Genomic DNA, 16,654 nt, shown 5'->3' with positions numbered 1-16,654 from the left:
GAGCTGGGATTTTATAGTCTGGAGAAGAGGAGGCTCAGAGGAGACCTTATTGCACTCTACCACTTCCTGAAGGGGGGTTGTGGTGAGGAGGGGGTGGGCCTCTTCTCCCTGATAAATAATGACAGGACGAGAGGGAATGGCCACACGTTGCGCCGGGGAAGATTTAGATTAGACCTGAGAGAACATTTTTTCTCTGAAAGAGTGGTCAGGCACTGGAATGGCCTGCCTAGGGAGGTGGTTGAGGCACCATCCCTAGCGCTGTTCAAGAAGCGTTTAGATGAGGTGCTAAAGGATTTGATTTAGTAGTTGGGTAGGGATAGTGATAGGAGGATGGTTGGACTAGATGATCTTGTAGGTCCTTTCCAACCTTATGAACTTATGAACTTATGCCCTGCTCCGGGGGGGCTGCGGGGGTCGCCCAGCTCTGCGGAGCTGCACAGCCATTGCTGGGCATCCGAGGTTGGCCGGTGGGGTTGGCCGGTGGGGGCACGGCAGTGTTTGTCCACTCGAGGCGGAAGACACGGAGGTCGAAGTAGCAGCCGCACGGGGCTCTCCACATCTCTGCGGGGATAGAGGGAAGTTGTTGGGGGAAGGGTCTTTGACACCCCCTCCCCCGGAGAGCTCCCACTGCGGGTAGGGGCACGTCTAACCTGGTGGGAGAGCCTCGGCTGCGCCGGTTGCCATCGGTGTCACCGTGAGCGGGGCTGCCAGCGGGGGCTGCTGCATCGCAGGGGGCTGGCAGGGTTTGGCTGAGCCTGGAAGAGATGAGGGAAACGGCGTCGATCCCCTCCCCAACCGCCAGGAAGAGCCCGGAGGGGGACGGAGAAGGGACGGCAGCGCCGGCGTGGGGCGAGCGGGGCTGCTGCTCACCTGCGCTGTTGAGGAGCTCAGGATAGATGAGCATCGGAGGTGCCAGGGAGAAGTAAGCAGAGAAGTAAGCAGCAGAGAGCTGCGTCTGCTGCTCTTGAGCAGCGGCTCCAACTGCCAACGGTTGGGGTCTCCTGCCGGTGGTCGTTACTGGGGGTCCTCGTGCTCTGTCCCCGCCCACCACGTCCTCCTCACCTCCAATGAGCTTACAGGGTTAACCGCGAGGTGCAGCCACCTCACCGTGGCCGTTAGGAGATGGGAAGGGGTCAGAGCTCCCATCACTGCAGCCCAGGGGGGATTTCTGTGGCTGTGGAGAGAGCAATGTGTGCTGGGGCCATCCGTGCGCCCACCATAGGGACGTGTGAGCTTGGGGCTGCACGTGGAGCCCCGTTCGGGGTTCCCGTTGTGTTTGGGGCTGGTGGAGATGCTCTCTGCTGAGGCTCCGGCTCCGGATGCCTGACTCTCATGCCTGACTTTCATGATGCACTGCAGGGAGTTTTCGTTTTCGTGCAGTGTCACGCTGCCCTGGAGAGCTGCCCGGGGGCTGCACCGTGGGCCACCCATCTCCCCCCTGCGTCCCTGCCCTCGAACCCACCGCCCTTAACCACATCTGCTCCCCACGTGCTCCCGGATCCGTCTCAAGCCAGGCCTGGCTGAAAAGGGTGCAGCTGTGGCTTTTAAGGGCAATTTTTGAACATCCCCTTCTGCATCCTTCTGTGCAGCCACGCTGTACCCACAGTGTATGGGAGCTGTTGAATCACGGCCTGAACCACTGATTGATCACCTGAGCTGAGCACCGAGGCAGCCACAGGGGCACAGCTAAAGGCGATATACCTGTGTGATTGGAACGGGTGGAGCCTGGCTGCCCACAAGAGAAAGCACCTGCTAAAAGCCAGGTGTCCTGTGTGCTGCATGTCCCTTCCATCCTGCTCTGCTCCACGCTCATCCTGCCTGGCCACAAGCAAACAGGCACAGCGGAGCTGCACAACGCTCCCATGCTCCACCCGCTTTGTGCAGGGACACTCCAACCTTTCCCCCAGGCTGGACGTATTTGGGAGCTGCATTTTCTCCTCGTTCTTTGAGTTTGGAACGACACTGCTCAGATCAGACGGGCATCCCAAAACCCCTACCACACAGAGGCATGGGGCTTGCTATTTTAGCACATTCTGCTCTGTAGTCCCAGTCAGCGACTCTCGTGTACCGCTGCTCCCTGGAGCGGCTGTGCAGCTGCAGAAAGAAGTCACAGTGAGACCTCACCAGGCAGCCCAGAGGAGGCAGAATGGCACAGGAGCACTGCAGGAATGTGCTTCCACGAGGCAACGGCACCAGGCTGGGGTAAAGGATCCTCACGGGTGCACAGCTGCTAACAAACCAGGCTGCAGAGGTGGTCTGCAATGCTAAGAAAGGGCTGGATGCTTTTCGGAGTCACCTTTGGGCTACTTGCAAGGCAGAGCAGGAAGCGACTGTAGGCAGTGAAAGGGAATATTCACTGTGGGCAGGAACTACTCAGCCCCATGCAAACCAATAGCCAGCCCTGAAATAATGAAGCTCGTCTGAATGAAGCCTCTGTTTTTGAAAAAGCACTGCAGTGGCCATCTCCTTTGGTAATGGATACAAAGCCTCAGGAGCACCGAGGACAACGTTCTAAATAGAAAGGCATGGAAACTTGTCTCTCTCATCAGGAGAAAGCACTAGAAGACACTAGAAACACAGATGGCCAAAGCTTTGAAAGAGCTACTTAGCAGGGGGTAAGGTCATCCCACAGCCCACTCTGGGCCCACACGCAAGCAGAGCTCCCCCAGACAGCAGCCAACAACTTCAAGCCACAGCAAGTATCCCAGTACCGTGAGCGTGGCTGCTCCCCACTCCCGGATCCTGGGGATTATTTGATGAGCCACGTTCCTCTTTTCTTGCACCCCTGTCCGTATCTTCACGGTCAGCGGGACGTCCAGCACCTGCAGAGAGGGCAGAGTGAGGCCAGGCTGGGGCAGGACTCAGCTCCACCTGCTCACGTCCTGCTGCCAGCCCATGCTCGCACTCACCGAGTTCATCCCTCGGACAGTCTGCTCAAACTTGTTAGATCGAGTCATGAGAGCACAGCCTCCGCCCTGGGGAAGGAAAGAAAGAAAGAAAGAAGGAAAGAAAGAAAGAAGGAAAGAAAGAAAGAAGGAAAGAAAGAAAGAAGGAAAGAAAGAAAGAAAGAAGGAAAGAAAGAAAGAAGGAAAGAAAGAAAGAAGGAAAGAAGGAAAGAAGGAAAGAAGGAAAGAAGGAAAGAAGGAAAGAAGGAAAGAAGGAAAGAAGGAAAGAAGGAAAGAAGGAAAGAAGGAAAGAAGGAAAGAAAGAAAGAAAGAAAGAAAGAAAGAAAGAAAGAAAGAAAGAAGAAAGAAAGAAAGAAAGAAAGAAAGAAAGAAAGAAAGAAAGAAAGAAAGAAAGAAAGAAAGAAAGAAAGAAAGAAAGAAAGAAAGAAAGAAAGAAAGAAAGAAGGAAAGAAAGAAAGAAGGAAAGAAAGAAAGAAGGAAAGAAAGAAAGAAAGAAAGAAAGAAAGAAAGAAAGAAAGAAAGAAAGAAAGAAAGAAAGAAAGAAAGAAAGAAAGAAAGAAAGAAAGAAAGAAAGAAAGAAAGAAAGAAAGAAAGAAAGAAAGAAAGAAAGAAAGAAAGAAAGAAAGAAAGAAAGAAAGAAAGAAAGAAAGAAAGAAAGAAAGAAAGAAAGAAAGAAAGAAAGGGGGCACAATCAAGACTTTCTGCCTCCTCGCACAGTAAAGAGCAGCCCTCTGCTCAAAGGAACACAGCTGAAACTCCAAGGCTTTCCAGGCTTGGTGTGGTTTTCTCTTCAGCCGTTCCCTTTCTCCTTTTTCCCCTCCCCGCTTCTGCCTGCTGCTCAAGCCTAGCGTCCATAAATGACCTGCTAACTCTCCATCAAACTGACAGCAGCAGATCAGCTAGCAGGAGACGATGCCAACAACAAGCATCTCCACACAGAAACGAGACATGCTGCAGAACATCTTCTCACCTTCTCGGAGACCAGGTCGATTGGACACCCAGCGTTGATGTCTGCAAAGTCCACGTCAATCGTTTGGTTCAGGAGCTCTGCACATTTGGTCATCGTGTCTGGAAACGCTCCCTCCAGCTACCAAAGGGCGACAGTTTGTGTGAGTTCAAGAAGCAGCTTTTCTCCTCAGAAGTGAGTTATCCTTTGTCTGCTTGTCACCACGGCGGCACTCACCTGCACCCCAAAAATATCCTCAGTGTGGTGCCGTTGGAGGAGAGCCCACTCAGAGGACTGGCCCTGAAGGAGGTTTGTGCACACAGCCATCCCCCCACAGGTGACATCTGCCCCAAAGCGTTTGCAGGTCCTTCTGAAAGGGAGCTTACCACACTGAAAGACAGCAGAGAGATCCTCTGTCACGAGCTGAGCTCTCTTCCAAACGTGCTCATATTAGGCACGTTCTGACAGAAGGACAGAATTATCCAGCTACCGTGGTCAGTGGGGCCAAGTAGAGCTTGCCTTGGATTTCCAACTGGAAAACAACCAGGGATGGAGGAGCACGTTAGCAGAGCTGAACCGGCACTGGTTAAACACGACGAGATTCCACTTAGCCACGTGATCACCTGTCTGGAGCAAACTCAGTGGGAAACCCAGGAAATCACAGTTTTTTGTTTAAGAACCTCAGCAGTTCCCTGACACTACATCAGCTGGGTAAGAGAACCACAAACTTTAACGGCTCCATTTGTTTCCACTGCTCTGCGTGGGGAAAACTCAAAGCAGTTCAAAATGCAGCGGGATGTAAGACTGGCCAAAGGACACGAGGTGAGGAGGAGGAGGAGGAGGCAGTGCTCAGCCTCCCCTCAGGAGAGCACTGCAGATCAACCAGCCCCAGCCTCCTCTCTCCTTGCAAATCATTCCCTCACGTGCAAAGGGCTGAAGCTTCTCTTAGCTCTCACCCCTCCAACGACACCACTGGGGCCCAACAGCTCACCCACCTGCATCCTTCCCCTCTCGTGACAGTGATGTGCTCTCCAGACAGCTCAGCCCTCTGCCCGCCTGCCACCCAGCTACGAGCTCTCTTCTGTCTTCCCAGGGGACACAAGAGACAGCAGCCCTCGACCAAACTCTCGCTGCTCACCTTCTTCTTCTCGCACGACCTCAGCTTTACAACGTCCTCCTCTGTCACTGGGCCTGCTGTTTTGGTGGGGCATCCTGTGGATCCTGTGGACTTTCCTGTCCTCCAGAACATGGTTCCAGTCTTCTGCTGAAGTGTCGGTACCATCAAGACAGTAGGAGGGGGATGGTGCCCTGTGTTTTGCCGTTAGGGGCTGCTAGAAGCTGGTGCTGAGCAGCTGCTCTTACAGTGTCGGGGAATTCGTGCAGTGTGTGTTCATGGGCACAGCAGTGCGGGGTGTATGTGTGGGGGATGGAGGTAGGATTGCACGTGGGTAATTTCGGCACTTTCCTCTCTTCTGCCACCTTCATGCAGTTCTCTCCGGATGATGCTCCTTCAGAAATGTCTTCTGGGAGGAGGTGAGGAGCTGGGAGCCTGGCAGGGTGCTTCTGCTATTGCTGAGGGTGGGCAGGTTGCACGATAGAGGCAAGCTGCTGTGAGAAGAGCTTTTGGCTGATTGGATATTAATTAGTTTTGGAGAGAAATATGAGGAATGCTGGAATACTATTATAAGCTTCAGCTTGACTGAGGAAAGGAAGGAAGGTAACGAGGCCGTGGGGATTAATGAACTTATTTCACTGATGTTTCTGTGGGGCAGTTAGCCTGAATGCAGAGTGCTTTCTCCTTGCAGTACTTGGCTGAGGTCAGGCTTTCACATCTAATCTCCTCTCAGGGCACTGGTGCGGTGGGTTTATGAGGCTCAGCCTCGGGCAAGCTTCCCAGCATCTCCTGGTAGCGCAAGAGAAGCACGAGGCTTCCAGCAGCAGGGGCTCCTTCTCCCCATCCTCGGGCTCCCCTTGCCCCTCTCCGTCCTGGCCCTGTGCATCCAACCTCCCCGTCTTGGCAGGGGGCTCGCTCTGCTCGCTGACAGCCTCCTTCTCCTCCTTCTCCTCCTCCTCACCACCCCCTCGGCTGCCGGGCTCCCCCCCCCCGTTGGCTCTCAAGGAGGCGTGGAACTGTTCCTTGGAAGCAACGAACCTGCAGAAGAACCAGGAGGCTGTGAAGAGCTGCACTGCCAGCACCACAGAGCCCTGGAGTGCCCCCATCCTCATCCCCTCCTTGACCTCATTCCCATTCCCAACTCTATCCCTGACCCCAACCCCAGTTCAATCCCTATTCCTATCCTTGATCCTATCCCCCCATGACCTTATCCTCATCCTCGTCCCCCATCCTCATCCTCATTCCCACCCCCTCCTCGACCTCACGTCCATTCCCAACTCCATCCCTGCCCCCCTCCCTGAGCCCATCCCCACTCCCAACCCCAAGCAAAGCCACTTCCCAATCTCCGATCCCATCCCCACCCCCATCCAGCCGCATCCCGGGACGCGGCCGCGCCGTCCCCGGTGCCCCCCTGTAGGCCGCAGCCCCTGAGCGAGGAGCACCAGTGTCATAAACGCTCAGAGTCCAATCTGAGTTTTAGAATATTTTATTATAATCAAAAGGTGAAAAGTAATAAGCAAGCAGCGCTGGGTGTGCCGGGGAGTCTCGCTCCACCAACGACACACCGCAAAGAAAGAAAGAATACCTATTTAAAAGTATAGTTCATACATATTCATCACATTCCAAACTCTGATTTATAGAGAGGATTACACTTAAGGGTTGATTTTGATGTAAATCTTCAAACCTTGAAGGGGAAGAGCCCCTCACTGGTATTTTGTTAGGAGGGGTAGCGATAAGCTTAACACAGCTGGCCCAACAGATAAATCAGTAAGGGAGGAGCACCTTTGGCGCCATGTGGTCCTTTTCCAGGGATCAGCTTCCCCAAGCTAAGTACCCCGAAAAGGGCCACTGGCCCCATCTCTCGGTGCATTCCAGGCTCATCTTCCAAGGTCTGTGTTAGTTTCACCCCTTGGTGTGAGGAATACGCTTTTTGTTACACAAGACTGGTGTTTGAAATGCAGATAAAGTTCTATCCTTCCATGTCTCACAAGGACATTTTACTCCTTCAAGTAACTTTGTATACCAATTGGAATTAATGCCAGTCCGAAGGTATTGTGTCAGCAGCTTTGACTTTTTATCTTTGACACGAATCACCTTTACATGTTTCACAATCCCCCATTTCCCTTTTGATCCCCATCAGTGACTCGTGTCCGGTATTCTAAATTCAATCCTGCTTTCCTAGCAGCTTGCAAAAATGGAGCCGCTTCAGTTTTTACTACCATCAATTTGTGGGTCCTTCCAGACTTTGCTTCTTCTGGATCTATTGGCATTGCAGAAATCTTCATTCTTTGTATCACGGAAGGTATTATCCGAATGAGACATGGAATTACACAAGGTATAAATATTAGTCCAATCATCCCACACAGTATCATGAAACCCAGTCGTTTCCACCACGCGCCCCCAAATAATTGATTCCACCAATCCTCGTTTAGAATTGAATTCCACCTCTGGACCGGAACATGGGCAATTCTTTTTATCTCTTCTGCAATATTTGTTATGGCTTGTCTGCTATCGTCTATTGTGAGACAGCATTCGGAGGTGTTAAACCTTCCACAGACCCCTCCTTCCTCCGCCAGTAAGTAATCTAGAGCTAACCAATTTTGATATACTGCTGCCCTGGTTTGTGAGAGTTGTCGGGCTATTAATTTTAAGGCCTCTGCTGTTTGGTTTGTTACTACTTCTACCACGGCTTGTAACCTAATAATTCGATTCAGCATATAGATGGGAGTTCTATATCCCCAACTACCATCTTGGGCCCACAGAGCTGGGTCGTAGTATTCTATTATTCTCTGTGGAGGCCATTCATCATCCTTCCAGGTTTGAGTCCCTCCTATTTTTAATTCTCGTTTTTGTCTAGCCAGAGTTTCGTATAGTGGCACTCCCAGAGTTTTCCCCCGTTGTCTAGGTAATAGGAAAAAGGCTGGTTGTATTATCCCAATAGTACAAGTGCCTTTCCAGTCTTTTGGCAATTTATTAAATGCCCATCTTCCACAGATCCAAAATAGTCTGTCAGGAGATCTCCAATCTGAGACATTCCTTCCCGGCTCTTCCCAAAATTCCTTTAAGGCTTCTATTTCCCTGAAGGGATTTTCATTGCTCTCATTCTTCCAACATAGGGAGTGCTTAGTAAGAGATGTACAATTATTTGTCCAGTATCCCTGGGGAGGGCCGGGCCACCAATGTCCCGCTCCCTCCGTGGAGTTTGTGGTTAATACCATTTTGCAGGGGGTAACTCCCAAATGTCGTTTAAATTGCCTTCCTTCCCTTGATATACAGATTTGTCCAATAACTTCATGACTAAGTATCCATCCCTCTGGTCTCATTTCAGTTGACCTGTGAGTATGATTCCAATTTAGTAATTGCCATGGTTCTAGTCCCTCCCCTCTCCAGGGCCATTGTTCTGTCATCTGAGACCCCCCGCATATCCAACATGAGGATATATTTAATTCAGTGGCAATTTCTTGCATAAGGTTAATGAACAGGTTAACCCCCTTGGTAGGTCCTGATTCCCCTAGGATTTTTCTCACCTCATCATAGAGGGGTGACTGTTTGTTTTCCTGCATTTTGTTCTTCTGTATTTTGTTTTCCTGCATTTTGTTCTTCTGTATTTTGTTTTCCTGCATTTTTTGCTTGACCTGCAGTTGCTTGGTAACATTTCTCACTAGCTCTTCCTTGTATTGATCTTGGACCCCCCCCGCCATCAGAATATACCCACATCCCTGATTTAGTGAAACAGATGTTCTCCTCTCCCTTTGGATAAGCATGGCCATTTATAAATCCACTTTTTCCTTTGTTAGCTGCCACCCAGAGGTCATGCCTAGCAATTATAATGCGTTCCTATCATAACAGGCCGTGTTTATGTTGGTATGGAATGATAATGCCCATTCCGTGGTTCGACCGTATTTAACGTATTGGTAGCACTTTGAGCATGGGTTTGCAGTTCCACTGCCAGGATAGCTCAGTATGGTTAAGAGCATCACTATACCCCACCGTTCTCTCATCCCTCTGCCTCCTCCGCCTACCGGCTTGCATCCGGCAGCGGGGTAAACCATCTTCTCGGCAGCAAGGATAGTCTTCAGGGGCTCCATACGAGCAGTCATATCCTGTGCAGCCCTGCCCAAAATTTCCCAATTTGTATTCTCACAAGTCGAACACTACAGGGCACCCAGTTTTGTTGGTAGTCCTCTATATTTTCTGCTCCCTGTTCCTTGGTCCTGTGAATGAAGAGCTCTCACCCCCTCTGTCAGGAGCCTGAGTTCCCTGAGCGGTTACCTCCCTCCCTATATATATATATAATCGTCCTACCTTCAATTACTCATTGCAAATTTTTTTTTCCCCTTAGTTCTTCCAAGCTCTTAGTCAGAGTTGTTATATATTGCTGTACAGTACTCCCTCCCAATCTGGGATGATCGATGGGTATTCCCTGAATATAAGGCATTCCATATAGCATCTCATAGGGGGATATCCCATGTTCTGAATTGGGCATACTCCTAATATTAAGTAAGGCTAAAGGTAAGCATTTTATCCAAGACATCTTAGTTTCTAACATTAACTTAGTTAACTGGGCCTTCAAGGTACCATTCATCCTTTCTACCCGCCCCGAACTTTGTGGATGCCATGGGGTGTGATATTCCCACCTTATTCCCAGGGCTTCTGCTAGGCCTTTCAAAATTCGTGAGGTAAAATGAGTTCCTTGATCGGAGTCAATAACCCCTATTAAACCATACCTGGGGATAATATCTTCCAAGAGATGTTTGGCCGCTGTTTGAGCAGTGGCCCTAGTTGTGGGAAATGCCTCTACCCAATGAGTTAATTGGTCTACTATTACTAGTAAATACTTATACTTTCCTGCCTCTGGTAATTCAGTAAAATCTATCTGTACTCGTTCAGAAGGTCTGTGTGCCAATGGCCTTCCCCCTGAGGGTGTTTGTCGTAGATTTCTTTTGTTAACCTTCTGGCAAATTAAGCAACCTCTTGTTTCTTGCTTTGCTACTTCAAATATCCCTATGCACCCATAGAATTTTAGGAAATGATCTGCCAGGGCCCTAGTTCCCCAGTGGGTTCTTTGGTGCATTTGCTGCACAATCCTTCGGGCAAAGTTCTTTGGTAATAAGTCTCGGCCATCAGGTAAGATCCACTTATTATCATTCAATTTTACTCCTAATTTCTCAAAGCTCTCTCTCTCTTTTTGAGTATAAATTTTTAGAGTCTCCTTTTTGTCATGTTGGGCTCCTATTTCTTTTCTAGCGAGTATTAGAAGTGCTGCCCTTTTTGCCTTCTCATCTGCCCGATTGTTTCCCCTTACTTGGAATTGCAGCCCTTTTGGATGTCCTTTTATATGAACCACGGCAGTGGTCTCTGGGAGCCTAATGGCCTCCAAGATTTGTTTAATTAGTTCTTCATGTATAAGCCCTTTCCCTTGGGTATTTATAAGCCCTCTTCCTTCCCATATTTTCCCAAAGGTATGTACTACCCCAAAGGCATATTTAGAGTCAGTGTATATAGTCCCTGATTTCTCTTTTAATATTATAAGGGCCCTTAGTAATGCATAGAGTTCACAAGCCTGAGCTGACCAATTGTTGCTTAAAGGGCCTGCCTCAATTGTTTTCCAATTTTTCCCATCAATTATAGCATATCCTGATTTTCGCTTCCCTTCCAGTATTCTAGAAGATCCATCTATAAACAACTTTTCTCCCTCAAGTAACTCCTCCTCCTCCAGGTCAGGTCTAATCTTTGTCTGTAATTCTACCATTTCTATGCAGCTATAACTGGGGCTTCCCTCACTTTCCCCGAACAAAAACTGAGCTGGATTTTGTGCCTGAGTGGTTTTAAGTTCCAATCCTGGCGAATTAATTAATATTGCCTCGTATTTTAAAAGCCTACTGTCTGTTAGCCATTTCTCTGCTTTTTGCTGTAGGATTCCTCGCACATCATGGGGAGCATATACAGTTATTTTTCCCCCGAAAGTAATCTTTTTTGCCTCCCCCACCAACAAAGCTACCGCCACCACTGCTTGTAAGCAGGTGGGCCTCCCTCTACTGACAGGGTCCAATAATTTAGAAAAATATCCTACAGGCTTCTTACTCCCAGCCCAGTCTTGAGCTAATACCCCATATGCTGTATGATCTGTGGTTCCCACAAATAAGTAAAAGGGCTTAGTTATATCTGGTAGGCTTAGGACAGGGGCTGATATTAGATCCCCTTTTAATTTCTCCAGCTTACTCTCATCCTCCTCATCCCAACAAACCTTGGTGGCAGTTAGTTTTTCGTATAAAAACTTTACCTTACTGCTATAGTTTTCTATCCACTGTCTACAATACCCCAGTAGCCCTAATAATTGTCTTACCTCCCTCTTAGTTCTAGGGTAGGGTAAGGCCAGGATCCCTGAAATACGCTCTGGGTCTAGCTTCTTTGATCCCTGACTAATCCAATGTCCCAAATATTTAACTTTAGTCTCTGTAAATTGTAGTTTTGATTTGGATACTTTCAGCCCCTTTTCCCCTAGGAAGTTTAACAATCCCATGGTACAGTTCCTAACTTCCTTCTCTGATTTTCCAGCTATTAGTAAATCATCCACATACTGAATTAATTTTGTTCCTTCGGGTGGGGCAAATTGCTCCAGCAATTTTTCTAATGCTTGCCCAAATAAATGTGGAGATTCCGTAAACCCTTGAGGTAGAACCTTCCACCTATATTGTTGTTTCCGAAGGGTATCTGGATCCTCCCATTCAAAGGCAAAATAATCCCTGCTATCTTCTGCCAAGGGACAAGCCCAAAAGGCATCTTTTAAATCTATCACACTATACCATGTGTATTCCGGGGATACCTGATTCAATAATGTATATGGGTTAGCCACTCCTGGAAACCGGGTGAGGGTCCGTTCATTCACCGCTCTTAAATCCTGCACTAATCTGTATGTCCCATCCTGTTTCTTTACAGGCAATATTGGGGTGTTATGGGGGGACATACAAGGTTCTAAGATTTGTTGTTGGATCAGATCCTCAATAATAGGCTTTAATCCCCGTCTACCTTCCTTTGAAATAGGATATTGTCGCACCCTAATGGGGCACTCAGGATCTTGTACCCTAACTCTTATGGGTGGAATTTCCAATTTTCCTATAGTTCCCTTTGCATGCCACACCTGGGGATTTATTCCCTCCTCGTCTTTTTGGGTGAGAACACACAGTCTTGAAATTCTCTCTCCTTTATTTACAGCGAGGTTTATCCCTAATGCCACTATTAAATCCCTTCCCAGTAAGTTATATTCTGCCTCAGGAACAACTAATACATTCCCTACACAAATTTTGGTTTCAGCTTCAATCATCACACCTTTTACAATTGGGACCCGAAAGGGTTCACCCTTTGCCCCAACTACAAGGCTTGTATCTTTGCTTATTACAAGGCTTGTATCTTTGCTTATATTAAAAAAGTAGCTTCCTCTCCCTGGGGACCTATTTTTAACTTTATCAAGGGCTCTCTAGTTTGTCTCGTCCCCAGGATGTATAGCCCCTGACACCCCTATTCTTCTTTAAATGCCTCCTCATCCTGTCGTTTTTTTAGACAATTTCGCTTCATGTGTCCTTTCTTCCCACAATAATAACATTCTATTCCTTGTTCTGATCCTTTTCGAGGAGGCTTTTTAATGCCCTTATTAGTATTCCTAGGGTTTTCTCTTTTCCTAGATACCTCCTCCTTTTTTGCCTCTCTTACCGCCGCGACAAATATTCGGGCCTTTGCTTTTTGGTTTTCCTCATCCCGTCTCACATAGACTTTCTGTGCTTCTCTCAGCAATTCATCTAATCCCTGCTCTTGCCAATCCTCCAATTTTTCCAATTTCTTTCTAATGTCCGTCCAGGACCTGGCCACAAATTGGGTTTTTAATAGTGCCTGCCCCACAAGGGTAGCAGGGTCTACGCCTGAGTACATTTGTAAACTTTTCCTCAATCTCTCCAACCAGTCTGTGGGGGTTTCATCCTTCCCTTGATGTTCACTAAAAGCCTTATTTATGTTTTGCCCCCTTGGGACAGCTTCCCAAATTCCCTGAATTATTATTTCCCTTAAATCTGCCATGTCCTGTCTATGCTGTGGATTCTGATTATCATGGACCGGCTTCTGATTAGGCCATTTACGCTCTGCGGCCGGACCTTGCTGATGTCTCCTATCCCAGTTTTGCATACCGGCCGTCCTAATCATTCCTCTTTCTTCAGCTGTTAATAACATTCCTAGGATCGAATGCAATTCATCCCATGTATAGATGTTAGGCCCTAAAAACTGATCTAGCCTTTCTGAGACACCTATGGGGTCATCTAGCAAGTTTCCCATTTCTTTCTTAAACTGTCTTATGTCCCCGGTGTTCAGGGGAACTGATACAAATCCTATCCCCCCGATATTCCCTCCAAGGGGAACCTCTCGGAGAGGTAAAAGCGCTGTCCCCTCCCCCTGTTCCTTCTCAGTGCCTGCATTTTGCTTTTCTCTTGTCCGGCTCCTAGTGTGGGAGGCGGGGGGGGGGAATTAGGTGGCGCCGAAGGAGAAGTTTCTTCCCCTGGTAAGAAGGGGTATACTTTCCTCCTCCTCCCCTCGTATGGGGGAGGTAAATTATCGAGGGGGTCCCAAGAGACCCCTTTATCCTTCTTGTCCTCTTTTTCCCTTACTGCATATAGGGAGACATGTGCCCAGGATCCCTTCCAAAGGCTGGCATAATCACTTTCTTCCTGGCTGAAGGGCTCTTTAGTAGTTACGTAAATGTTTAGAGCACGACATATCCAATCCTCAAAAGACCCGAACATCGGCCAATACACACTGTCAGGTCTTATCTGTTTTCCAGCCCATACCTCCATACAATAATAAACCATTTTTTCCTTGGTTTTACCTTCGTGGGATGGACAATCATCCCAATGTTTTATCATTAACCCCAGGGGACTGTCCGGGGGTATCTCCGGTAGTTCGCTCCCTTCCTTATCCTTGGAACCTCTCTGTGGGTCCCTCCTGGGGTCAGCAGACTTAAACTTTCTCTGCCCCATATTCTTATTCCGGGGTTTCCTTCTTTAAGCTATTTCCCCTCCTAATTCTAGGTGATCTATTCCCTTCCTCTGGGCCTCTCTGTGGGTCCCTGGGAATTTCTAACCACCCTCTCGAGAGGCTTTCCTCAACTTAATTCTCTCCACCCCAGAACTCGCCCTCCCAACCAAGCGATACTCACAGTCCGAAGTTTTCGCCTGGACCTTCGTGCACAAGAATTACAGGATATTTACTGCAGTTTTTCCAAGGGAGCTCTTTTCCTTGCTTACTGCTTTCCCAAGTTCGTGTGGTGCGAAAGGTCGGGCAAGGATCCTTTTCTCCCGAGGCTACCGAAAAGGTAGGGCGCCTCCCCGGGAGTCAGGATGTCCCGCTCGAGTCCAGTCGCATCACGTCGGGGTCACCAATTTGTCATAAACGCTCAGAGTCCAATCTGAGCTTTAGAATATTTTATTATAATCAAAAGGTGAAAAGCAATAAGCAAGCAGTGCTGGCTGTGCTGGGGAGTCTCGCTCCACCAACGACACACCGCAAAGAAAGAAAGAATACCTATTTAAAAGTATAGTTCATACATATTCATCACATTCCAAACTCTGATTATAGAGAGGATTACACTTAAGGGTTGATTTTGATGTAAATCTTCAAACCTTGAAGGGGAAGAGCCCCTCACTGGTATTTTGTTAGGAGGGGTAGCGATAAGCTTAACACAGCTGGCCCAACAGATAAATCAGTAAGGGAGGAGCATCTTTGGCGCCATGTGGTCCTTTTCCAGGGATCAGCTTCCCCAAGCTAAGTACCCCGAAAAGGGCCACTGGCCCCATCTCTCGGTGCATTCCAGGCTCATCTTCCAAGGTCTGTGTTAGTTTCACCCCTTGGTGTGAGGAATACGCTTTTTGTTACACAAGACTGGTGTTTGAAATGCAGATAAAGTTCTATCCTTCCATGTCTCACAAGGACATTTTACTCCTTCAAGTAACTTTGTATACCAATTGGAATTAATGCCAGTCCGAAGGTATTGTGTCAGCAGCTTTGACTTTTTATCTTTGACACGAATCACCTTTACATGTTTCACAGCAGCCCAGGCCAGGGACGGCCCCGTGGGGCGGCCGATGTCGCAGGGATCGGGGGGAGCACACGTGAGCCGCCGGGCCCCGCACTCACCGCTCCCGGACCGGCGCCACTGCCGCCATTGCTGCCGCACGCGGCGATGACGTCACTCACGCGATGGGACGGGGCCGGGCCGGGCCGGGGCGGCTGGAAAAGGGCGGGCGGAGAGCGGCCCCCCTCAGAGCGGCGGGAGGAGCGGGCCGAGGCGCTGTGGCTGTGCTGCAGCGCGGCTGTGTTGGGCTGCTCGCTTTGCCAGCCGGGAGCGCTTGTGCTGCTGCTGAGGACTCCGAAAGGCCGTGGGCTCCCTCAGCTCCGCCCTCTGTGCGGAGCGGGGCCGGAGCTGCCCGGGCTTCTCTTGGGAGCTGCCCCGTGGCCTCGTCGTGCCCTATGGGCTTTCTGGCTGTGGCTTCCCCACAGCTGTGGGCTGTTTGCATGGAGGCCCCACCGTGGATCTGCGCTGCTTCCCCGACTTGCCACTCTGGAGCTCAGGACGGGGACCGTCCCTGCTGCTGCTCCTGCGACTGCCCGGAGTGCCATCCGGGCCTCGTCTTTGCTCTGGGCGTTCAGTTTGGGCCTGAAAGGGAAACTGCTGCGCTGAGCTCTCCGAGTGCGTGCCCGTGACCTTTCCGTCCTGTGTAGCTGCTGGATTTCCTATGCGTTTGCAGCACTTGTTACGGTCTCCTTCTGGCTCTGGGTCCGTTTGTGGCGTCCCCATCCCCGACTCTCTGCTCGGCGTCTTTTTTTCTTTAGGAACTCTTCTTTTCCTTCTTTTCTTGAGCAGAGCGTCTCTTTGTGGCCCATAGAGGCACTGCTGCTGCCTGTGCTTCTGTTTTGGAGTGAGGATGCTCAGGGCAGGGCAGCACCCCGGGCTTTTGGGTGCCTGAGCCATCCTCGCTGCCCGTAATCGGGCTCTGTGCTCTGGTGATGGCCACTGGTTCTGCTGGGGTCCGGGATGTTGCTGGGACCCGTCAAAGGGTCTTTGACACCCCCTCCCCCGGAGAGCTCCCACTGCGGGTAGGGGCACGTCTAACCTGGTGGGAGAGCCTCGGCTGCGCCGGTTGCCATCGGTGTCACCGTGAGCGGGGCTGCCAGCGGGGGCTGCTGCATCGCAGGGGGCTGGCAGGGTTTGGCGGAGCCTGGAAGAGATGAGGGAAACGGCGTCGATCCCCTCCCCAACCGCCAGGAGGAGCCCGGAGGGGGACGGAGAAGGGACGGAGAAGGGACGGCAGCGCCGGCGTGGGGCGAGCGGGGCTGCTGCTCACCTGCGCTGTTGAGGAGCTCAGGATAGATGAGCATCGGAGGTGCCAGGGAGAAGTAAGAAGCAGAGAAGTAAGCAGCAGAGAGCTGCGTCTGCTGCTCTTGAGCAGCGGCTCCAACTGCCAACGGTTGGGGTCTCCTGCCGGTGGTCGTTACTGGGGGTCCTCGTGCTCTGTCCCCGCCCACCACGTCCTCCTCACCTCCAATGAGCTTACAGGGTTAACCGCGAGGTGCAGCCACCTCACCGTGGCCGTTAGGAGATGGGAAGGGGTCAGAGCTCCCATCACTGCAGCCCAGGGGGGATTTCTG

At 50.0% G+C, this 16,654-nt stretch overlaps 1 protein-coding gene across 1 annotated transcript; it reads right to left on the bottom strand.

Annotated features, from left to right (window-relative positions):
- Nucleotides 1-645: 645 nt before the first annotated feature.
- LOC136059662 (tRNA-dihydrouridine(47) synthase [NAD(P)(+)]-like) lies at nt 646-15,171 on the bottom strand (the record flags this gene model as incomplete). The annotated part of the gene is made up of 10 exons (XM_065753775.1): nt 646-755; nt 1,998-2,094; nt 2,712-2,822; nt 2,910-2,975; nt 3,877-3,993; nt 4,090-4,242; nt 4,343-4,384; nt 4,991-5,116; nt 5,764-6,004; nt 15,143-15,171. Coding segments are annotated over 10 exons (1,092 nt in total), but the record flags the coding sequence as incomplete, so codon positions are not given.
- Nucleotides 15,172-16,654: the final 1,483 nt, after the last annotated feature.

Source organism: Cyrtonyx montezumae, unplaced genomic scaffold (assembly GCF_038088225.1).
Source record: "Cyrtonyx montezumae isolate F1298 unplaced genomic scaffold, pur_monq_1.0 scaffold_80, whole genome shotgun sequence".
Taxonomy (NCBI): Eukaryota; Metazoa; Chordata; class Aves; order Galliformes; family Odontophoridae; genus Cyrtonyx; species Cyrtonyx montezumae.
This window is presented reverse-complemented; position numbering and strand designations above follow the sequence as displayed.